We start from the raw sequence: 23436 nt of genomic DNA, 5'->3' as shown, positions 1-23436 counted from the left end.
AGAGCCCGCTGGACGCCCGAGGGACTCCTCCCCACGGGGCGTGGACTGTCAATCAACCCCCCCTCAACACTGCCCCCCCGCCCGCCCCGCCCACAGGCGGCACATGCCCACGTGACGGGGTTGGAACACTCTGATTGGTTGGTTGGCGTGAGCACGTCTCGGTCTGAGGCTGTGAGCATGCGCGTCAGGGCATCTGGGGGGGGCGACAATGTGGGGTTCAGGTGGGGCAGTGCTGGTGTGACCTCCGCATTGCTACATGGGAGTCTGAGCTCCCCGGCGTGGGGGGGCTTGGAGCAGGATGTGGGCATGGCGGGGGACCTACCAGGTGTGTGTGTGACACCGTCTGGGGCCGAGGTACAGCCTCTGGGCTGAGCGCGTGAGTGTTGGGGCAGGAGGGCAGGTTGCCTGGTTAGGAGGCATGTCTGTGAGCGGGAGTTTGTGTTCGTATCTGTGTTTGGCAGCCGGCAAGGCGAGCGGTGGCTAGGCTGACAGGCGGGCGGTGGATGGGACCCCCTGGCCAGTACCTTATCGTACACGGCAACCTGCAGGGAAAAGCCCACGTGGTCGCTGAGGCCCTGCTTGTGGGCGATGTGCAGGCAGACTTCCCGAGACGTCGAGGCTGAGTCCACCGAGACGGTCAGGCTCTCTCTAGTCGCCAAGGTCACATGGATCGGGACGTGCTTCTTGGACTTGACAGCCTGGGGACAGACGAAGACTCAGGTCCTCTACCCGGGAGGCTCCTGGACTCAGCTGCCGGCGCTGGTGCTCCCGGAACCCTGGGATGGGAGGCCGGTCCACCATCCCCTCTTCCCAACCCCCTGCCCCTGCTGGCTCATCCCCATGGGTTCCAGGGGGAGGGGCCTTCTGAAGCCCCACCCGGTGCGGCAGGGAGTTAACAAAAGTCCTGGCCAACGGACATCTGCTACTGAACTGACAGACTGGGCCGGGGCTGCGCCCCTGGGATGCAGCCGGCAAGTGGAAGGCCCAATTTTAACATGAGATCCCTGAGCTTTGGCTGGGTGGCTCAGAATCACAGAAAGTCAAAAAGCTCTTGGAAATGGCTGGGTCTCGTACTCTGGAACATTTTGGGTCCAAGGAAGCCACTGTTCCTCTCTGCGTACAGCAGGGCATGAGCACCACCACACCGCGAAGGCAAGTTCACCTGCAACCCCAAGGCTCATGGGCAGAGCAGGTAGATAAGGTGGAAGCGGGGAGGCCCTGTGGACTCGGGTGGCAGGGCGAGGATGGGAGGGGGTGTGGCGGGAGGTTACCCTGGTATAGGGCACCATGGGGCACAGACAGTGAGTGCCTTTCAGGAGCTGCAGGTATAGTGGGGGGCAGGGGTGTCCCCTCAACCCCGCCTGCTTCTGAAGGACCTTTCCTGAGGACACTGCAGGAACTCACAGGTGACACAAACAACATTGCCAACCTTGGTTGGCCACATAAAATGCATATGTCCTCGGGAGGGGTAACGCTTTAAGCAGCCACTCACACCCTGCAGCTAAGGAACTGAGTAGACTTACTTTCCCCTTCAGCTGGTAGGGCCCTAAAGGAATGCCGATTTAGATTGGTGGCGAGGGTGCAATTTTGAAGGCCGGACCAGGCCTGGGGAGGCTGAGCCCCAGGTGGGGCTCACAGGGACCACTGGCACAGAAGGCGGTGGACGGGCCCGGAGCACACACTTCCTGCTGGCAGCCCCATGAGCTGTGCTGGAAGAGCCATGACGGCTGGCACCACCCCACACTGACTGTCTCTCGCCCCTACCTGCAGCTCCAGCCAGGAGGGCGGCTCCGTGCGCACCCCATTGGCACAGGTGCGTCTCAGGCGCTCAACACAGAAGGGCCCGTAGCCGACTGGCCCTTGACCAATGAAGTTCAGCAGATACTGGTGGGCAAGGAAGGGAAGGGGACGAAGACACTTAGAATAGAGGACACTTTCTTCTTACTGTCCAGATTCTAGAAACTGTGATACTAATTGTAACCATGGATGTTGGATGTGTTAGCTAACCTTACTTGGCAATCATTCTGCAATACACACCTATGTAAAATCACTACACTGTACACCCTACACTTGAACAATGTTATATGTCAATTATATTTCAATAAAACTGGAAAAAAAGTTTAAATGAAAATAAAAATGATAACAGTGTTGGCAAAGGTGCATTGACACGGGGCTCTCACACTGTGAGAAGAAATATCAATTGCACAGCATTTCTGAGGAGTCATTTGTCAATATGTTTTAAATAGTACATAGTTTAAAAATGTACATACTCTTCGACCTAATAATTCAAACCTATGATAAAGGGAGATATATAGTTTTTTTTTGTTTTTAATTTTATTTATTTAGTCTTTTGGCTGCACTGGGTCTTCGTTGCTACGCGTGGGCTTTCTCTAGTTGCGGCGAGGGGGGGCTACACTTCGTTGTGACGTGCGGGCTTCTCATTGCGGTGGCTTCTCTTGTTGCAGAGCACGGGCTCTAGGCACGCAGGCTTCAGTAGTTGCAGCATGTGGGCTCAGTAGTCGTGGCACGCAGGCCCTAGTGCGTGCGGGCTTCAGGAGTTGCGGCACGTGGGCTCAGTAGTTGTGGCACATGGGCTCTAGGGCACATGAGCTTCAGTAGTTGTGGCGCGTGGGCTCCGTAGTTGTGGCTTGCTGGCTCTAGAGCACAGGCTCAGTAGTTGTGGCTCAGGGGCTTAGCTGCTCCGCGGCATGTGGGATCTTCCCGGACCAGGGCTCGAACCTGTGTCCCCAGCATTGGCAGGCGGATTCTTAACCACTGTGCCACCAGGGAAGTCCCTAAAGTTTTTAATCATAGTGGTGTTTATGGTGATGGGCAATTGGAAGATGGATCCTAGATGTCCATCAACGAGTGAAATACGCGCTGGGACAGCGCTAACAGATGGCATTAGCACTGCCATTTGGGAACAGTTTATGACAGGAGAAGACACATAAGATAAGTGAAAGCTGCAGGAGAGCCGATGTTCAAAATATGTTTGACAAGATGCTGAAACAAGGCATTGAAAACCTTTTTGTCTCTCAGAGAGATTCTTTGAGGGGATGCAGCCTGGAAGGGTTTACTGGTGTCAAGGGTGGCCCAGGGCCCAGGGCAGATGGCCAGGGTGACCACACTTCCTGCTGTCCCTGAAGGGACAAGAGGTAGTGAGATTGTTTCCTATGTGATTCCAAGTATGACCCTATCGCACCATAAAAGGCCAGGAATTGTAACAGAAGTTACCTCTGGGTGTGGGGATGACTTTTATTTTCTTTCTAGACTTTCTTCATATCCTACATATTACTTTTATCATCAGAACCAAAAGGTATATTAGAGTAGCAAAGCCTGGGGCCTCCAACACTTGAAAGCACCTCCCTTGTTAGTTCTAAGGCCTAGAGAGAGATGCTGCAGCCAATCTCTGGTTGGTGCCCACTCCTCAGACTCCTTTGCCTTTTCAATGCCCATTGCACCCATTGTCTCATTGTCTCCTGGTGACTGAGCCCAGGTAAGATGACCCTGCAGATCCTGATTAGGGGTTGGAAGGAGCATCCTTCTTTATAGACGAGAAACTGAGGCTCAAAGAAGCCCGGGCACTGACACCCATCCTGGCCTGCAGGAGCGGGAGAACTGGGCCATGCATGGGTCAGGAGGTCTGGACCTGCTCCAGGGCCCCGGGCCCACCCTCGCTGCCCCCGCCTTCAGCCCCTGCCCCCGGCCCTCCCCACCTTCATGAACCTTTCGGAGGGCGGGAAGCAGCCCAGGCACAGACCAAGCAGGATCCAGCCCCGGGCCAGGCTGCTCGTTTTGTAGTTCTCCGAGAGCTGCTTGCAGATCTGGCAGTAAATCTCGTCCCTAAAAGACACAGAGCGCTGGGAGGCCAGGCAGGGGGCTGGCTCTGGGGGAGAAGAGGAGACGGGGCACACAGGCACACAGCTTCTGCACCCCTGGGGGCAGACATGTTTGCAGGGGGACCTCCGGCCTCCTCACCTCCAATTGCTTTTGCTGCACGCCCTCACCTCCCCGTCACATTCAGGCCCACCATGGACCCTGTCGTCTACCAGGACTGTGCTCCCTCCAACGTCTCCCCAGTGGGCTCTGTAGCCCCACTCCTTTTTTTTTTTTTTCTTAATATTTATTTATTTATTTGGCTGTGCCGGGTCTTAGTTGCGGCATGCGGAATCTAGTCCCTGACCAGGGATCGAACCCGGGCCCCCTGCATTGGGAGTGCGGAGTCTTAGCCACTGGACCGCCAGGGAAGCCCCTCTGCACCCCCGCTTCTGATAGCCCTTGTTTCCTGTCTTCCCAAAGCCTCAGCCCTCCGTCCTCCCAGTCAGTCATCTCGGCCCCTTGGGCCTTTGCTCCCTCCCTCACCCACTCTGCCCACAGCACCTTGACCCTCCAGTTGTGGGTCACAGCTACAGGGAGGGCCCAGGGGTCTCCAGCCAAAGCCCTGCTCCTAGTAGATCAGCCCAATCTGATCTGCCCTTTTCCCCAACCTCACAATTATTTCAAACCTTTCCCTCTGCCTAGAGGCCCTCCCCCTTCCCCTGAATGCAGCCCACCACCCCCCGCCCCCCAATGCAGGGAGGAGAGTGGGGACTTCGAGAGAGAACCCCTCAACTCCTTACCTCCTGATCAGTTCCCATTCCCACAGGCTCATGAGCCTCTCTTCTCTGTGTCCTCTTGGGGAAGGGGCTTTCCTCCACTCTTCCCTGCTGACTCAAGCCTCTATCAACTTATAAGAGTGTCCCATTAGCCTCTCCAACCTCACATACCCAGAGGCCAGCATCTTTCCCCTAATTACTCAGTGGTATGCTCCTAAATGTTTAACAACCAACTCTTCTGGGGGAAAAAGCCCTGAAATTCATTGCATTTGCCAATTTCTGTGGTGTAAATATTCCCACCAATGCTGATTTCAAGCTAGCAATGTCACCTTGCTGACCACAGAGTTCAGAGGAGACGAGCACTGCCAGCTTTCCTGGGCCAGTAGAGTCAGTCCCAGCAGACCTCCTCCTTCTGCAGCCTCTGCAGGCACTGCCATCAACCACTCACCCAGACTGGAAATCTGGGGGCCACCCCAGACTCCACCCATCGGCCACCACATCCTACTATCTGTCTCCTGGAAATTTTCTCTGTCCCCTGCTCTGCACTTCTGCTCCCTGGGCTCCCTCATCAGCTCTGCAGCAGCCCTCTCCTGGCCTCCCACCCCCAGGCTCCATCCCTCCATGTCATTGCCAGGAAGATCTTTCTGAAAGTCATCTATGATCATGGTCTTCTCTTAAAGCTTTTCCCTACGCTCTAAGGATTGAATTCAGACTCCGGGCCCCAGCTGGGACAAATCATCTGGAATTCCAGACCCTCAGGCTGTTTCAGAACTCTGTGACCCCGCTCACCCTCTGCCTCTGTCTAGCGAACACCCCTCCTCCTTCCCACCCCACCTGGCCCTACTCTTTCTCAGTGCCCCCACTGGATCACCACCTTAGCACAGGCAGTTATTGTGGGTCTCCGGGTCCTCCCATGCTCCCCAACTAAAGGATGGGCTCCTTGAGGACAGAGACACGTTGCCTTCATCTCTACATCCCCAGCCCACAGGCCAGGGCCTGGCCCTGAGCAGGTACTTAATAAACATATATCGAACGTGTGGCTGGATGTGAAGTGGGGCCTTTGCTTTGTCTTGGAATTTGGCTAAGACTCCAAAGCCAAGGATAAACAGATGGTAATACTCAATATTCTAAAGAGATACACTCTTGTAGGATTTACTAAAAGATGGCAGAACCAGTCCAGCCAGCACGCCATCCCCAGCCTGCATAAAGGAAGGTGAGAAATTTGAAAGGTGATTCCTGGAAGCGACTTCATGGGAGTAGAGAGATCTCTGGCTCATCTTCACTACATCTAAGTGAGGGGGAGTGAGGGGGACCCAGGAGAACTGCTAATGGAGATGGGGACTGTCTGCCAGAGATGGGACCCATCTCACTCCCCATCTGAGGCATGATGAGCCCCAGCAGCCCATTGGACCACCCCAGGGTACTGGAATGGGGCATGATGACAGAGCTCTTGAGAGTGCTTCATTTGTGTCCCCTGGAGATACAAGTTGGGGGTCTCCATGAACAAGAGACTAGTGTCTGCTTCCTGCTAGGGAAGTCTAAGCCACCCTTGATGGGCAAGATGGAGAAAGAACAGTCATGAGCTGAGAACTGCACTTGTACAGTTTGGTAGGGGCAAGCGTGGATGAGTGTCTGTTGACCAAGAGGAGGCCATGGAAGGAGCTGGGCTTCAGGCATCTTGCTGGGATCCATGCAAGCAGGCCAACCATCATTCCAGAGGGTCCCAGTGGTTAAGAGGCTGTGGTATGTTCCATTAGGGGCTAGAGATGACAGAGAATCTCAAGGGATCCCTGAGACAGTGTTGGCCCCAGCTGGGGTCAGGACTGCACAGAAGTGCCTACAGGGTTTCTGAAGAACCCACAATCATCTCATATGGGTCTGCCATGTTGGAGGGTGTGGTGGCCAGTGAGGACCAGCCATGAGAGAATTACCAGTAGAACCAACTAAGTTTGAAGAGTTGCCACGTTAGTGTCATGCAGGCAGCTAAAACGCTAGTCTTACTGGCTTGAAGAACCAGAAGACAGAGTTTGGGTACCCACAGCAGTTGAAAGTGAAAAGAGAAATCCTGTAATGAAGACAACCAAAGAAGAGGAGTCCTACATTTTGCATATAAAATCTTCCTGAATCTCTGGCTCACCCTTGATCTACACATGTGTGGGGCAGACTCCAGGTAGTCCAGCAAAGGCTAAAATAACTGAACAGGGTTTCCAGCTGCTGCTCACCAAAGGGAGACAGAGTTTGAATCCACCCAAGTTAATTGTCTGCCAGAATGAAAAGTCAACACTCTCTGAAGGAATACAACAGATTGCAGAGTCTCTAAACATATCATCCCCAAATGTCTAGGATACAACCCAAAAGTACTAGACTTCTGAGAAAATAACAGTCAGGTACTGGACATATGAGGAAACAGGAAAACATGACCATTCTCAAGGGAAAAGGCAATCAGTGGAAACTGGCCCCAAGATGAACCAGATATTGGATTTATCAGAAAAGGTTTAAAAGCTACTGTAACTGTGTTCAAAGATGTAAAGGACACTATGCTCATAGTGAATGAACAAACAGGATATCTTGGTAGAGAAACGGAAACTATAAAAAAGAACCAACTGCAAGCTCTAGAATTGAAAAATATAATATCTGAAATTTTAAAAAAATGTTGGATGGGTATGATAGCAGACTGGGGAAGACAAAAGAAAAATCAGTGAATGTGAAGAGAGATTAATAGAAACTATCCAATCTAAAGAACAGAGGAGAAAAAAAGAAAGCAGGGATGAACAGACCCTCAGGGATGTGAGGGATAATATAAAAGTCTTCCATTGGTTTAATTAGAGTTCAAAGGAAAAGAGAGAGAGAATGAAGTAGAAAAAAAACATTTGAAGAAATAGTGCCCCAAATTCCCCCAATTTGGTTAAAAATAATAACTTAAAATATGTGAACCCTTGAGATACAGTAGTCTGTTCCTGAAAGCAGTATACATGGTTCTTTAAATTTGTATAAAAACACAATTCCTGTAAAGCAAATTGTATATAAAGCAAAATATATATAACATAAATGAGGGACTTGCCCATTTAAAGGGACTTGCATTAAAGCTGGTTATCAAATGAATCACCAGCCCATGATGAATTTGTCTTCCTAAAACTGGGTTTCACCCAGGGGTTTTAACGCAGAGCAAATAGAGAACCCTTGATGATAGCGTCTGCTGTCCTGAGACCCAGCCTACAGGCCCCAGGGTAGGGAGCAGGATAGGGCCGCAGCCATGGGCTGAGAGCCAGTGAGGGGTCCCATGTTCTGAATGGGGTGCGACGGGGGTGGGGACTGACCTGAGGCTGGGCTGCAGGATGGCGTAGCCCACAATGAACTGCACCTTCTCCAGATTGGACATGGGTCGGTCTGAGATGGGGTCGTCAGGATCAAATGCCTCTTCTCCGATATTCAGCTGGCTGGCCACCTTGAAACCCAAAGGCGGCAGTCAGGACAGCTGAGATTCTTCCCATTTGCAAAGGAGGAAACCGTTTGAAAGCCTGGAATGTTGCCCCAGGCCAGCCGGGGGGCGGCAGAGCTGGGAACAGGCCCGGGTCCCCTGTCCCTGGGCTCACCTGGCCCGTGACCCTGGAGGACCGCTTCAGCTTCATGGAGGAGATGTCCTTGGTCCCTCTGTCCCTGCGGCTGGGCCTCTGTGGATGGAGACAGTTCTTGAGGGATGGTGAGCTGGGGTAGCACCTCCCAATCTGACCCAACAGTGCCTAGGGTGGGGCTAGTCTCCAGATCCCCCAGCCATTTCCCAGCCGATTCACAAAGCACCGAGCAGCCCCTCATCTTGACCGAGCTGTGCAACACTGACAGATGTGCATTGCCATCCTCACAGCTGGGTGAGGAAACAGAGGCGAGGGAAAGTGAGAAACTGGACAAAAGCTGCTCGGCCAGTCACCAGCCCTCTGGGAGGGCTCAGGACTGTCCTGATTCCGAAGTTTGGACCTCTTGCCAGCCAAGTGGGCTGGGTCTGAGCCCAGGTGCCCAGGACAGCCCCAGGCTATGGTCATTCTCTGTGACAATTTGGTGGATGAATTGGAATACACTCCACCCACTGCAAGGTAGGGGCTTTCCCAGAGATCAGAAGATTCTAAGCTGCGGGGCCCAGGCTGTGTGGGGAGGGGTCTGCCCCCAGCCATCATGATCTGCTGGTCTCCTTAGGCAGGGGTCACACCCTGTCCTGATGGTGTCATGAGAAGTTGCTGCCAAAATTAGAGCTCAGTGTGGGACCAGGTCCAGGGCTGGGCACCAGCTTCTGGCTGGGCTAAACCTAGTTTGGCACACAGGGGACAAACATAAAACATGTTAGGCTGGCGAGCGAGGGTGGGCAGGGCTCACTCAGCCCACTGCCCCTCCTCAGGGGGCACATGGTGGGTGCTTAATAAATGTGCAGGAAGGAACACTTGAGATCTGACCTCTGGAAGCCAGTCCTCCCTGTGCTCACCTTCCAGAGGTGCCAGTGGCTGGACCACCTCCCAGCATCCCCTCCCTGAGAGGTGGCCAGCCTCCAAGGTGGCCCCCAGTGGCCCCTGCCTCCTGACATTCTCACCCACTGTGGCATGTAGGCATTGCAGCTTCCTTCCTGCTGTCTCTCTGAGGTCACTCATTGTGGAGGAAGCATATGTGAGAACACTTGGGCAGCACCATGGAGAGGCCCATGTGGCCAGAGCTGAGGTCTCCCGCCAGCAGCTACGTGAGGGAGCCATTTGGAAGCAGATCCCATAGCCCCGGTCGAGCTTCGAGATGACAGCTTGACTGCAACCTCACCAGAGACCTTGAGCCCAAACTAACCAACTAAGCTGCTCCTGACCCTCAAAAACTGTCTGAGATAACGAATGTGGGCTGTTTCAAGCTGTCAAATTTAGGGGGTAATTTGTTACACAGCAGTGAATGACTATTACACTCTGCAGAGCCCACATCTCTAGAGGTCAGGGAGTCAGGGCTTGAGCTTGGGCAACTTCCATGTCATTCCTGGACCAGATCTGGCCACGTGATGCCAGGCTGCAGACTCCCTTAGATGTCTATGCAGTTGGTCTGCACACAGGACCTCACAGCTATCTGAGCTGAGGTATGGGGCACTGTGATATTGTGATTTCTAATAAGAAATATATATTTGGTCTTCATCCCCATTACTGGCACAGAGCTCCTAAAGCCCTTGGAATTTCCTGTGATAAAGGTGTCTTTTTATGTTAATGAGGTGACTTTTGGAAAGCACCTAAGGGTGGGTCTGGTTGCCAGGGGACAAGGGGAGGGGGGGAGGGGCGGGAGATTGAGTTCAACTGGCTCAGTGGCCAATGATTTCGTCAATCGTATCTATGTAATGAGGCCTCCGTAAAAACCCAAAAGAACAGGGTTCAGAGAGCTTCCAGGTTGGTGACCACTTGGAGATTTAGGGAGTGTGGTGCCTGGAGAGGACACGGAAGCTTCTTTTTTTTTCTATTATTTATTATTTATCTTTTGGCTGTACCGTGTGGCTTGTGGGATCTTAGTTTCCTGACCAGCGATTGAACCCGGGCCCTCGGTAGTGAAAGTGTAGAGTCCTAACCACTGGACCACCTGGGAATTCCCCATGGAAGCGTCTTAATCTTTCCCCACACCTTGCCCTATGCACCTCTCCCATCTGGCTGTTCTGAGTTGTGTCCTTTTATAATAAACCAGTAATGTAGTAAGTAAAATGTTGCTCTGAATTCTCTGAGCCGCTCTCGCAAATGAAACCCAAGGGGGGGTCGTGGGAACCTCTGATTATAGCCAGTGGGTCATCAAATGAGGAACAATCCGGACTTGAGTTGAAGCAGGGGTCGTCTTGAAGGACGGAGCCCTTCATCTGTGGAATCAGATGCTATCTCCAGGCAGATAGTGTCAGGATTGAGTTGAATTGTAGGACACCCAGCTGGTGCTGAGAATTCTTGGTGTGGGGAAAAATCCACATACACTGGAATTGGTGTCAGAATCGTAGGCAATCGTGGGACTCCTAATGCTGGTGGGCCCGAGTGCTATCACTGCTGTGTCATTCCTTTGGACTATTTTGGTTAATTCCACTAAGATGACATCATGAAACCAGGGCTTTAGGAAGGACTTCTGACCAAAAATGGACGTGAATTAACCTTCCATCAGAGGACAGGGCAGAACATGGGTAAAGAACTTGGTCTCTGAATTCAGCAGAATGCATTCAAAGCCCAGCTGTGTCACACGTATTCACTGTGATCTGGGGACAAGTCACTTCACTTCTCAGTTTCTCTAGCTACAATAAACTTAATAATCCCTACCTTGTAGGGATGGCTCATCTGGAAATTAACTGAAGAGAAGCAACTGGCACATAGCACGTCGCCAGTCAGTAATAACATCTGTTGTTAGTATTACTGCCCAATGTTCAGGTCAAACCGGGTCTTCAGAGCCTGGGAGATCCTCTCCTGTGATGACTGTATAATTCACAAAGTCCCGGGTGTAACGCCTGACTCATGAGCCCCTGAGTGCCATTCAAGACTGAAAAGCCCTGGGGGCCCCTGCGCCCAGCAGGTGGTACTCACTCCACGCCTTGCCTCCCCCTGCCAGTCCAGCTTCCGGGGCCTGGGGGACACGCCCTTAGTGCCCCCGCCCACTGCGCACCTGTGCGGATCCGCTGTGCGTCGGAGGCTGGGCACTGCTCTCCCTGCCCAGGGCGTCATGGATCTGCCGCATCACCGAGCCACCGCGCAGGGTGTTCCTGGCAAAGAGCACTGGCTCCGGGATGTCACCCATGAACCTCAGGATGACGTTCCACACAGCCAGGGCGGCCTGGGGAGACGGGGACAGAGCGCCCGGCTGGAACCCGGCTCCACGCCGCGTGGAGCCCACAGCACCCCGCCCGAACCAGGGGGAGGCCTGAGCCGCCAGAAACCAGAGAGCCAGGTACCGAGCAGTCGGCGTCCTCCTCGTGGTAAAGCAGAGGGTACCGCAGGGGCCGCCGGATGTGTGTGTGGCTGGCTGATTTCTGAAAGTAGGTCACGGCGAACTTGGGGAAGGTGTACTCGGCCAGGTCGTCTGCGTCCTCCTCGGGCTCCCCCATCATGGGGACCGTGTCCAGGTCAACCTCGGGTAGCTTCTGGGTCCTCTCTTCCAGATCCTGGGTGCCCGTGAGAGAGAGGGACAAGGGTCTGCTGTCCTTTCAGATGTGACCTGGCAGCGTGTGCATCTTTGGGGGGCCAGGGAGCCCCAAGAAGGGTCTGTCTGGTTATTGACGGGGTGCAGAATTATCCACTGCCCCTTGTGTTGGGGACCTCCCCGACCCTCACCCTCGGTGGGCCCCTGGTGGGCTGCCGGGTGCTGGGCGGGCCTCGGTGTGAAAGCCCCAGGTACCTGGCACCCTCTGCCTGCAGACCTGGGCTCTCCAGACACCCCCCACTCCCTACCCGCCTCCTGCTCACTTCTGTCAAGTGCTCCTCCAGTGGAGGGGGGCCGGGCTGCCGGCACTGCACAGATGATTTGTGTGTGGGGAGCCTGGGTGGGGGGAGGGGGAGGCATGAGCACCTTGGGGGGCGCCTAGGTCACTGGCCCAGAGCAGGATGCGGTGCGAGCCAACGGGACAGCCCCGGAGCTGCCCTCTCCTGCCCGCTCCTCCCGCCCTGCCGCCCCCTCCACCCCCCCCCCCAACATCAGACACGGCCTCCTCCTGCCGTGCGTTTTCTACCTCGGGTCCCCAGGTCACATACGGCAGAGCAGCGGCCACCGAGGTGCTGTGTGACAGGGGCCGAACACACGCGGGAAACGCTGCCCGATTGAAAGCCCAATGACATTCACACAGTAAAGGCTCTAGGAAGCCTTGCAGGTGAGAAACCTGCTCAACTTGAAAGGGTTTGACCACAGAGACCGTTGCTCCTCTTTTCTCTGCATCTTCACCCAGGACCGCAGAACTCACTTCAACACCTACCTTCTCCATCGGCTCCCCGAGCTGAGTCTTGGCTTTTCAGCAAAGCCTAGAGGTTGGCCCCTAGACAGAGCCCCCCACCGCCGCTGGGCCGGCAGGGCCTGTCTTACCTCGATGTGCGGCGTGGCCTGGTCCTCCTGCCCGCCCATCAGGGAAGGCAGGAAGCCGAACACCTGCTCCACCATCTCCGTGTCGGTGACAGTGTCGTAGATGGACTTACGCTTCCTCCTGGGGACAGCGCTTGGGCTTTTCTGCTTTTCAGCGGGGACGACCAGAGGCCCCTGCACAGACACCCCGGGGGCCACGGTTACCACAGGCCCGGCGGGGGCAAGCCCCTCCCGGAAGCCAAATAAACCTCCTCCTGCCGTATTTGTCCAAATCAATACATTTCCCTCTAAAATCCTAGGTTTTAAAAGCGAGAGGGACTGGAGATAACCAGCCTGGGCCTCTCCTTTCCCAGTGGATAGTTAGAGGTCCATAGAGGGGAGATGCTTGCTTGTTCTCACAGGGTACCACGCCAAAGCCCGAAGACCCCCAGAACCTAGCTGCAAAACCCACCCAGGCCCACCTGGTCCCTTCACAAAGAGCACCAAGGTTCCCCTGGGAGAGGGCCCTGGGCCTGCCCTGGTTTGTGGCCCGTCCGGGGCCATGTGGGTGCAGGAACACGCTGCTGACATGTCTGGGGCTCTGCCCTCTTTCTTGCTCTGGCCACTGTACTAGCACTGTGCTCCGGGGACCCATTTTCATCTACGGAGCAGGGGCAGACTTCATCCTAGGCCCTCTTCCTTATCACCATTGCCAAATGAGCAAGTTCTGAGGAGTGAGGTTGAGTCTCAGGTGCTGTCCGAATGGAGGGAATGGGATCACGCAAGGGTGAAATTTCAGAACGCAGGGATATGCATCTCGGCGCCACTCCCCTGCTCCCCGCCCTCCCGCCTCTCTTGCCCGGACTCTCTTGAAGGCTCCTCTTGGTATTTCTTGGTATTTTTGGACCTGGAGGGGGCAGGAGTGTCTGGTGGGAGCCCTATGTTGCTGCTTACTCCTCCTGCCTACCCTCCCTCACCTGGGCCCGGCCATCTCCCACCTGCCCGAGAGGGCAGTGACCACCTACATTGGCTTTCTGCCGCCGGACAGCTAGGCCCCTGGCATACGCCTGGATGACCACCACTGCCCTCCTCTTGGCCTGGACCTGCTGGCGCACAAGGTAGCCCCTGCAGAGGGCCTGCAGCTGGGTCATCCTCTGCCGCATGGCCTGGTACTGCTTTGCCAGCAGGTGGCTCCGGGCAATGGCCTGCAGACGCTCAAAACCCAGGAGGACCTGCGGAGGCAAGAAGGACAGGCGCTCACAGAGAGGCCTGGGCCCAGCCGGGCACAGAGCAGAGAAAGGCCTTCCCGAGGGGACAGAGAGCAAGGGGCAAGGTGACCTCACAAATCAGCTTTACAGTTACCTGCTTTATGGCAAAGCGCGAGTGCTAAAGTTTTACGTGCCTGTGAGTACGAGCGTATTGAATGAGTTATACTTGTAAAGCAGTTAGAACAGAGCCTGGCAAGAAATTAGTGCTAAAGAAGTCTTTTTAAATGGCGTAAATAGGGCTTCCCTGGTGGCGCAGTGGTTGAGAATCTGCCTGCCAATGCAGGGGACGCGGGTTCGAGCCCTGATCTGGGGAGATCCCACATGCCGCGGAGCAACTAGGCCCGCGCGCCACAACTACTGAGCCTGCGCGTCTGGAGCTTGTGCTCCGCAACAAGAGAGGCCGCGATAGTGAGAGGCCCGCGCACCCCGATGAAGAGCGGCCCCCGCTTGCCACAACAAGAGAAAGCCCTTGCACAGAAACGAAGACCCAACACAGCCAAAAATAAATAAATAAATAATAAAAATAAAGGAATTCCTTAAAAAAAAAAGAGAGAGAAAAAATGGCGTAAATAATAAAGTAGTTTCCTGGTAGTTCTGCCAGTAACAGAGAACTGGTTTGGGTGTCACATGCGTGATACGATTCCAGAGGCCTTGCTTTTCACACCTGCAGCCAAGTCCAGCCAGCTTCTGTGGAGCTAGAGCACCTGTGTGGAGGCCTATGGCCGGCTCCATCAAGCTAATCCCTCAGGGATCTTGAAAATCAAGAGGAAATAATAAACTATGAGTACCTGTTTCTATGCTGCAAACACACCCTAGGCCACAGCAGTCCCTAAGCTTCTGGGATGGCTCCTGTTGGCTTCTGAAAGACCAACCTAACGGCTGCCAGGTGTGAGGGGTCATGCTTCATCTTACAGGTTTGGAAGTCACACAGACATGCATCCAAACTCCAGCTCTGCTGCCTACTGATTGCGTGCTCTTGGGGAAATGACTTAATTTCTCTGTGCCTCGGTTCCTTGACATACAGCGTTGGCTTAATAGTAAATAAAATGATGCACACAGAGCAACAGGCCCCAAGTAGCCTTTCCATCCATATCAGCTGCCAACGTGCCCTTGTGAGCATGGAATGCGGACAGGTCTGGGTCAGTTTTGCTGATGTGACCACTGCATGTCCCAACCACAGTCGCAGCCATGACCAAGACAAGCAGTCAAACAGGCCCCACAGGACACGGTTAAAGGTTGCTCTGGTTTGTTTGTTGTGCAGACACTCATTAGCAGCGCCTGTGGTCAAGGAAAAAATTAGAAAAAAATGCTTGAAACAGAAAATAATCAATCCATTAACCTATTTTGTTGCCTGGAAATTGGGAAAAAAAGCCACCATCTAATTTCAGAGTAGGACATCTCATTCTAGCTCTGGAGATGCCCCAAATTCTGCAGGAGAACGCTTTGAAACCTGCAAACCGTGTGACCTGACACTGTGCTAAGAAGAGTGTGTGGGGTGCTGAGGTCTGGATCATGCCTGTGACTGATGTGATGCTTCCTGCCCCAGCTCTCACAGTCATAAACAAACGTCAACATTCGTATCTAATTGGACGGCTGCTCCTGCAGGCTCCGCCTCCCACGTGAGTCTCTTACCAGCTTGAAGTTCCTCTGGCTGTAGTAGCCTCTCCACCAGGCCTGGAGGGTCACAGCTGCCTGCCTCTGCCTTAGGAACTCCTTCCTAGAAGCGGAAATGCAAGTCAGTGGTAACAACCACAGACATTTTAAAGCCTTTGGCGGGGAAAAACTGATTTTAAGGGAAGAGAGATAATGAAATGTTGGGGGAAATGAATGCATACAATATTTCTTTTCCAGAAGCCTTTATAGGCTGAAAGACAGGTTAGGAACTTAAAATCTACTGCCAACAACTAAATTTGTGAATGAGGACAGTCCAGTTTTTATTTATTTATTTAAATTTATCTTTTTTCTTTTTCTTTTCTTTATTTTTTTTGGCCATGCCACGCAGCTTGCGGGATCTTAGTTCCCCAACCAGGGATCGAACCTGTGACCCCTGAAGTGGAAGCGAGGAGTCCTAACCACTGGACCTCTAGAGAATTCCCAAGGACAGTCCAGTGTTTAGAGTGAAGAGAAAGAATTTCCTCATTCCCCCCAAAGATCTCTGAAGGGATAAAACCCATTTCCAACTTTTTATTCGTTGTCAGACTCTGCCCCCTCCTCTGGCCACTAGCCCAAGGGTTTACCAGAAATCAGGTCAGAAGTCTCAGGACCAGAGCTCCTCTCTGGGGGCAGGTCAAAGCAGAGGGCAGTCCCCAGACCCAGGCAGCCTGGCAAGCTCCATCAGACTGCTCCCTCCACATGGAGGAAAGTGGGCTGAAAACTGGAGGAGGTAACCTGAAACCTCGCCTCTGGGGAGTCAGAGGTGCATACGGATGTACCTTTTCTCCCACACTTAAGTGAGTTTTCTTAGCACTTCTAATAATTTTTCAGGGTATTTTCTTAGGTTTAGGAAAATAGATCTCAATCATATTAAAAATCATCTTCGGGGAGTTGGGGGAGGGGGAATTGGATGAAGGTGGTCAAAAGGTGCAAACTTCCAGTTATAAGATTAAGTACTAGGGATGTAATGTGCGACATGATGACTATAGTTAGCACTGCTCTATGGTACATATAAAAGTTATTAAAAGAGTAAACCCTGGGGCTTCCCTGGTGGCGCAGTTGTGGAGAATCTGCCTGCCAATGCAGGGGACACGGGTTCGAGCCCTGGTCTGGGAAGATCCCACATGCCGCGGAGCAACTAGTCCCGTGCGCCACAACTACTGAGCCTGCGCGTCTGGAGCCTGTGCTCCGCAACAAGAGAGGCCACGATAGTGAGAGGCCCGCGCACTGCGATGAAGAGTGGCCCCCGCTTGCCGCAACTAAAGAAAGCCCTCGCACAGAAACGAAGACCTAACAGCCATAAATAAAAAAAAAAAAAACTAAAAAAAAAAAAAAAGAGTAAACCCTAAGAAGGATTTCCATCACAAGGAAAAAAAATTTTTTTTCTTTTGTTTCTGCATCTATATGAGATGGTGGATGTCCACTAAACTTACTGTGCTAACTGTTTCATGATACATATAAGTCAAATCATTATGTGGTACACCTTAAACTTGTACAGTACTCTAAGTCAATTATATCTCAATAAAACTGGGGGATAAAAACCAAAAACCAAAACAAACAAACAAAAAAGGAATAAGAAAAAAATCATCTGGAAAATTTCAATATTTATTGATGCCTGGGTGCCGTGCAGTCCAATTAAGTCAGAATCTTTGTTGATGGGTGGACAATATATATCTGTATATCTATCTATTCAATATTTTTTGGTGCATGTACATACACACACACACACACACACACTCATGTGATGATTCTAATATAAGGCCAAAGTAAACAACTGAGTTATCTAAAAATAAAGATAATTGGTCTCCTTTCTAATATTTATACCAGTGGTTCTCAACTGGGGGTGATTCTGCCCCCCAGGCACACTTGGCAATGTCGAGACACATTTTTGGTTGCCATGACCGGGGGCTGGGGAGGAGAATGCTACTGGCATCTAGTGAGTGGAGTTCAGATGCTGCTGGACACCCTGCAATGCCCAGGACAGCGCCCCCTATAGCAAAAAGTTATCCTAGCAAAATGTCAGTAGTGTTGAAGCTGAAAAACCCTGATTTCTATATTTTCTTTAAATTTCTTGTCTAATTGCATTGGCCAGAACAGCGAGAACACCATTAATTACCAATGGTGATCACTTCTGGGAAGATGAAGTAGACATACTTTCCCTTACTCCTCCTGCTAACTACAACTAAAAACCCTTAGACATTATACATAAAACAAACATTAAGAAGACTCTGAAACATGGAGAGAAGAAGGAAGACCAGCTAAGGATCTCAGACACAGTGGTAACTTCTCTGGATTTCTTTTTGCCTCACATACTCTAGACTAGGAGCTGAAGAAGAAGGCAGTCCAGAAATGACAATGGGCACAGACCAGAAAGACCCCAAGAAAAGCCTTCTCTCTCTACCAAAAGGATCAAGAAAGCGGCAGTTTAGCAAGACAGAAAACTTTTAGATAATAACTAAGTCTACTCCAGTGAAACACCGTGTAAACAACTGTGGTCCCCCCGCCTACACCAGAAGATGCCCAGTGGAAAGCCTAGACTTCCACCCTCACCTGGGTTGTGTAGGAAGTCATCCTTGATGGGTAGTAATGAGCCCACCCCCAACAATGGCAGTGGAGACCATTGGGGAATCCTGAACCTGTATGGCCTTCTAAGCCACACCTCCCCACCTCACGACCCTGCTTGCTGGTGCCCATGGCCGCTATTCCCGTGGCTCAGCCACTTGCTTGCATTTTGTCCTGTCTGGGTTTCCAGGCCTTCCTATGGTTGGCAACGGGCCGACAGGACAGCAGGGAATGGCACCATGGGAACTGCTGAGCCCCCTGGACGTGGTGAGGGGGAGGGAGGCGGTAATATGGCTGATTTACTGAACCTGGACTGAAATTCAAGGGTTATCTTCTTACTGACCAGGGAACCGAGTCAAAGACAGTTCTTTTCTTCCCTCCAAAACCAACCACCTCATAAAACCAAACCCATGCATTCTCTAAGACAACTGAAGGAGAACGCCGAGATACAGTCAAAACCAGAGCTGACGCTTCATTTGGCTCTTGCTTCTGTAGTGGATTTTGCCCTCCACCCCAAACATTCAAATAATGTATTAGAATTCTCTGGCCAACACAGGCTGCAGTGTCCCTGGTCAGGAGGTCCCGACAGCGCTTCTGCCTCGGTTACCCCGAGAGGGGGACCAGTGGGAACTTGTGCCCCTTGCGGGGTACAGGCCTGCCCAGGGCACATGGCGGGTGGGTGTGTGGGCTGGGAGGGGGCAGGGCGGGCACCTGTATCTGTAGCCCCGCAGGACTCTCTGGATGCTGACGGCAGCCTTGTCCAGGGCCTGGCTCCTCTGTACCGCCAGCAGGGTTTCCTGGTTTTCCTGGGACGGGAGAGATCTCATCATGCAGCTGCCCCGCCTCACCGCCACTCCCCACCTGCAGCCAGAAGTCAGGGTCTCTCAGACTCTTCCCACACTGCTCCCAGGAGGGCGGGCAGGGGAAGGGGCCCTCATGTTGCCACCGCTGGTGGCTCAGAGCACAGAACCGCAGCTACATCCCCAGCCCCAATCCAAGAACTTCCCATTTTAGCTCTTTCTTCTTGTTAATTCGATCTGGGAAATTTCACTTCTGCTCTGGAGAACCCAAGAGGGGGGCAAAAAATTTCCCCAAAGCTGTATTTTATTTCCCAAAATTCATGTGCAAGGCGCATTCAGCTGTAATACAGATGCATGCTTGTTTCCATGTAAACATGAGTTCCAGCCTTTGCATAGAATTCATGGTGTGAGGTGATGAGCCTTATTCATCCCTGAGCGGTGACTTTCCCTGGCCCACCTCCCTGCTGCCCCTGGATCCCGGGCCGGAAGGAAGGGACTGTCTTTGCAGAGGCGAGAGCAGCACGGCCCTTTGGTAAGTGATGGGCAGAGGCCAGGGGCTTGGTGGCCCTTCCTGCCCCCATCAGTCTTGCACCAAGCAAGCACTGGGTCTCTTCGTGTGCCTGGGTGGGCCCTGGGGACACAGAGATGGACTAGACCCCCGACTGTGGCCTCATGGAGCAGCCAGGGAGGGGGAGGGATGGAGGGGCGGGCACTCTCCTCCCCTCCTTGGCCATCCACCCTCGCTGACCCCACTCTCCATACCACACCCTCCTGGGCGGCGGCCCTGGGACTCCCCAGACCTCTTCCCTCTGCCAGCCTCACCTCCCCAGTGGAGTCTGAAGCCCCTCTGCTTCTTCCTTCCTGTCAAGCCCCAGAGCCCCAGCACAGGCAGACCTGACTAACGCACGGACAGACGGACAGACCCACTGGAGAGCTGGGGCTGGGAGGACAGACAAGGACGTTTGGGCAGGCTCTACGGGGGAAGAGGAGAGAGTGGAGGCCTCAGGAAGGGCAGTGGGGACGAGGTGGGGTGCGGGGCAGGCTGGCAGAGCCCTGGTTCTAGCCCTGATCTTCTCTTCCTCCTCCTCTTTCTCGCCCTGCTGACCTGCCCAAGGCGTGTGAGGCTAGGAGACACGGAGGTTCTCTCCATGTGGCTCTCTGACCCAGTTCGCAACCCTGGAGGGCCTGAAGGCCAGCCTCAAGGGTGAGAGGCTGCCTCTGCGTGACCCTGAGCCTCCCTGTGAGTTGATGGAGAGGGAGGTGGGAGGTGGGAGATGGTGCTGCTTGCACTGGCCCGCCAAGGAGCTGTCATGGGGGGAGGGGGGCATACTGCCTCCTGCCTGAAGCCCCGCCTCTCCAGGGAGGCAGGGGCGGGGCTTCCCCAGGTCGGACTGCAGACTGTGGCCCCGGGCCTGAAGGGCTGATCTCGGGGACAGTGGGAGACCTCCCTCAGCTCCTTCTTGCTCTCCCGCGGTGGCTTGGAGGCAGGCCCTCCTTCTCCTCAGGCCTCGCCCTAAATGTCCTCCTCTGAGAAGCCCCCGGGCTTTCACGGGCTGGGCCGGGCTCTCCCCCGACCCCCTGCCTCCCTTCCCCCCTAGAGTGGCTTTCTTGAGGGCAGGGGCCACGCACGGGGCAGGAGCCCACGGGCACCAGACCGGCCACACAGGCTTCAGGAGGCTGAGGACCAGCGCGTTCAGGGTCTCACCTTCAGGAAAATTTTGGTCTTTCCCACTTTCCAGTCTTTGTCTGTGCCCAGCCACATTTCGACGATGCGCAGCGTCATCTGGCGAAACTTGCCCTGAAGCTGCCAAAGAGAAACAGGAGGGGCTCTGTGGAGTCCCGCTGGAGCCTGAGGTCCCTCCTCGGTGGCTTCCTAGGGAGCGGGGTCCCTCTGCTCCCACAGGTGTCGCCGTCAGGGGCTCCTGGATCAAGGGTGGGGCCCAGGGGACCACGAGGCCACCACACCTTGTAGGGCCTGGGGCCTACAGTGTGGCCGTTGGACACGGGCAGCCCAAACTTCAGGATGGCTGAGTGTTCGGGGAAGGCTGGGAAGCAGGAAGGGTCCTGCTCCCTGGCCACTTATCACCTCTGTGACATTCTGCCACGTAAAAGGGAGTGTTTGCTTCTAACTGCGGATGCTCCTAGAAGGAACATATTCAGCGGCTAGCCTCGTCCAGAGAAGGGAAGCAGGAACGGGGGTCATTTCAAAGCTTGGAGTCCAGGGAGGGGCCCTGGGCGTCAGGTGGGCAGCCCGCTTGGAACGGGGGCCGTGCGGGCGCCCAGAGGCGGCTGGGTTCTGCGGCTGCGCACGCCGCCTGTCGGGGCCCGTGGGCCGGGCTGCGGGGACGCACACCTCGGTGCGCGCGGCGCTGGGCAGCAGGACGCGGAACCTCTGCGAGAACTCCTCGAACGAGTAGCGGATGGGGAATCCGGACTTGCGGATGTGCACCGTCTCCATCATGCCTGAGTAGCGCAGCTGCCAGAGGCACAGCTCCCGGTTGAAGAGCTGCGGGCGCAGAGGAGAGGGGCTGATGACGCGGGCCGCCCCCTTCCCGACCTCCCTGCCACCAACCCTTCGGCCGTCCACCAAATGCAGGAGAACGAAGCAAACGCTTGGTTTCATGAACGTTCTGTTTTGAAGGGAGATATTTGGTTGAAGTCGCTGCCAAGTCCTGGAAGTGTTTTCCAAGGAGATAAAAAGTCGATAACATACGAACTGGGACACCCACAAGAACACCAAATACCTCCCGCATTTTCAGAATATGCAAAGTATGAGGAATATCAAAGTGTTTTTGCATATGCCACGTTTAAAATTTTTTGAAGTACCCCCAAACAATGATGCCAAAGGACACGGCTTCCTTCTGGCCTTGCCTGTGTTGGGGTGACTGGTGCCCCTGCAGTCCTTCCGGCTGGGGCTCCATCGTGCCTTTCACACTCTAGTGGAAGGAATAAGTACCTTTCCTACTTTGAGTGTGAAAATATTCTAGTCAACTTAGTCTCTCCATCCTCCAGAGATGGGTATTTGGAGAGGAACTTGGCCACGATGCTTTGCACAGGGGTATGGGGTCTCAGCCATGGGCCCAAGACTCTGCATGGCTGGGACCCTCGAGAGCCCCCCTCCGCCTCCAACCAGGAGTGTCTGGGGACTAGGGGCAAGCCCTCCAATCTGGCAAGCCCACCGGCACCTGGAAACACGGAGAGCCACAGCAGTTAGTTTTGGGCAACTCCTTAGCTCCCATTTATTATTTCCGGTGGGCCTGGTGCTTCTCCTTTAATCTTTACAACAGCCCTACCTGGTGCGGTACTTAGCTCCAACTTAAAGACAAGCTGCCTGAGGCTCAGGGCCATGCTCCTGAGTGGCTGAGCCAGGGTTCCTACCTTGAGCCTTCCTGGCCCCTCAGCCTGGGGTCCCCTACACCCGCACAGCAGCTACCAACTCCCAGAAATGTCTCAGCCGGGGGCACCCACAAGACCTGAGAATGATCCTCAGGCCCCCCACCTGTGGGCGTGGGTAAGGACCTCTGGGAGCACAGTTACTCTCTAACATCTGTGCATTGTGCTTTAACGAAGACACACTTTGGATCTCCTGGGCCAGCCTGAATTTCATATGATTTTATACTTTTCAAAAAGGCACTTCATTTAATGTGATATTATTTCTTTTCTCTTATAAGATTTTTTGTTTTTTTGAACCATTCTATCTCCTCTCAGATGGCATCTCCCAGTTTCTGGAATCCTGTATTTGCAGCCTCTGGGTGGGATTCCCAAGCCCACGGGTCAGGGGCTGGGCAGGCAGCAGGCTCCCACCCCACCCCACACATAAGCAGATAAAGCCGCCTTCCAAGGGCTGCATGGCCTCAGGTCTCGGTGACCAGCAGTTGGTGTCAGTCTCTAAAATCGCAGTACTGGTTGCTGCCCCTTACGGAGTGTGGTTTACTTATGCAGGTGTGGCAAAAACGTCACGTGCAATCCTTGCTGCCCCCTGCAGGTAGGCAGATCCTGAATTTACAGAAGAGGAAACTGAGGCTCAGAGAAGCAACACACCTGGCCAATGGCAGGCGAATGGCAGGGCTGAGACAGTTGAGGTCCGGGTGATCCAAAGCCCTGAAGGTCACAGACCTTCGAATGGCCTAGACTGGTCACCTTGCCTCAGTACCCCCATCTGTAAAATGGGGGCAGATAGCTCTAAAGCTGCTCAGACATTCGAGCAGGGAGTAACATGATCCCAGATGCCATCAGACTCATCCAGTAGAGGCCCTCTCCCTCCCCGCATTACCAGTGGCTTCTTGTACTCATTGGGTTTGATGCAGCGGATGAAGTAAGGCTGGCAGTTGGTCAGGATTTTCATCAGCTTGTCCAGGGACTGCTTGAACTGGCCCGCCAAGGTGGAGGGCCGCTTGCTGGAGTCTGCAGACTGCAGGCAAAAGCACAGGGCACAAGTGGGGGGCTGCGGAGCTTGGCCTGGGGCACAGTGAGGGCTTCTGCCGAGGTCCCGCAGGTGGGCAGGGCTACATTCATCCAATCGCTCATTCATTCATCTAGCAC

General features: G+C 53.9%; 1 protein-coding gene across 1 annotated transcript in view; it reads right to left on the bottom strand.

The window, feature by feature from the left end:
- MYO7B (myosin VIIB) overlaps positions 1-23436 on the bottom strand; it is a 101129-nt gene that overhangs the window by 15125 nt on the left and 62568 nt on the right. The window contains exons 16-29 of the mRNA XM_068543694.1: positions 23168-23305; positions 21248-21400; positions 20600-20698; positions 18806-18900; positions 15512-15596; positions 13637-13843; positions 12636-12806; positions 11515-11724; positions 11229-11396; positions 8189-8266; positions 7913-8040; positions 3717-3843; positions 1765-1884; positions 525-698 (exon numbers count right to left, since the gene is read on the bottom strand). Of these exons, the coding sequence (XP_068399795.1) occupies positions 525-698; positions 1765-1884; positions 3717-3843; positions 7913-8040; positions 8189-8266; positions 11229-11396; positions 11515-11724; positions 12636-12806; positions 13637-13843; positions 15512-15596; positions 18806-18900; positions 20600-20698; positions 21248-21400; positions 23168-23305 (1953 nt within the window). The remainder of the gene's footprint in view (positions 1-524; positions 699-1764; positions 1885-3716; positions 3844-7912; positions 8041-8188; positions 8267-11228; positions 11397-11514; positions 11725-12635; positions 12807-13636; positions 13844-15511; positions 15597-18805; positions 18901-20599; positions 20699-21247; positions 21401-23167; positions 23306-23436) is intronic.

This window comes from Eschrichtius robustus, chromosome 5 (genome assembly GCF_028021215.1).
Source record: "Eschrichtius robustus isolate mEscRob2 chromosome 5, mEscRob2.pri, whole genome shotgun sequence".
Taxonomy (NCBI): Eukaryota; Metazoa; Chordata; class Mammalia; order Artiodactyla; family Eschrichtiidae; genus Eschrichtius; species Eschrichtius robustus.
The sequence above is the reverse complement of the archived record's forward strand: the minus strand, read 5'-3'. Positions and strand labels throughout refer to the sequence as shown.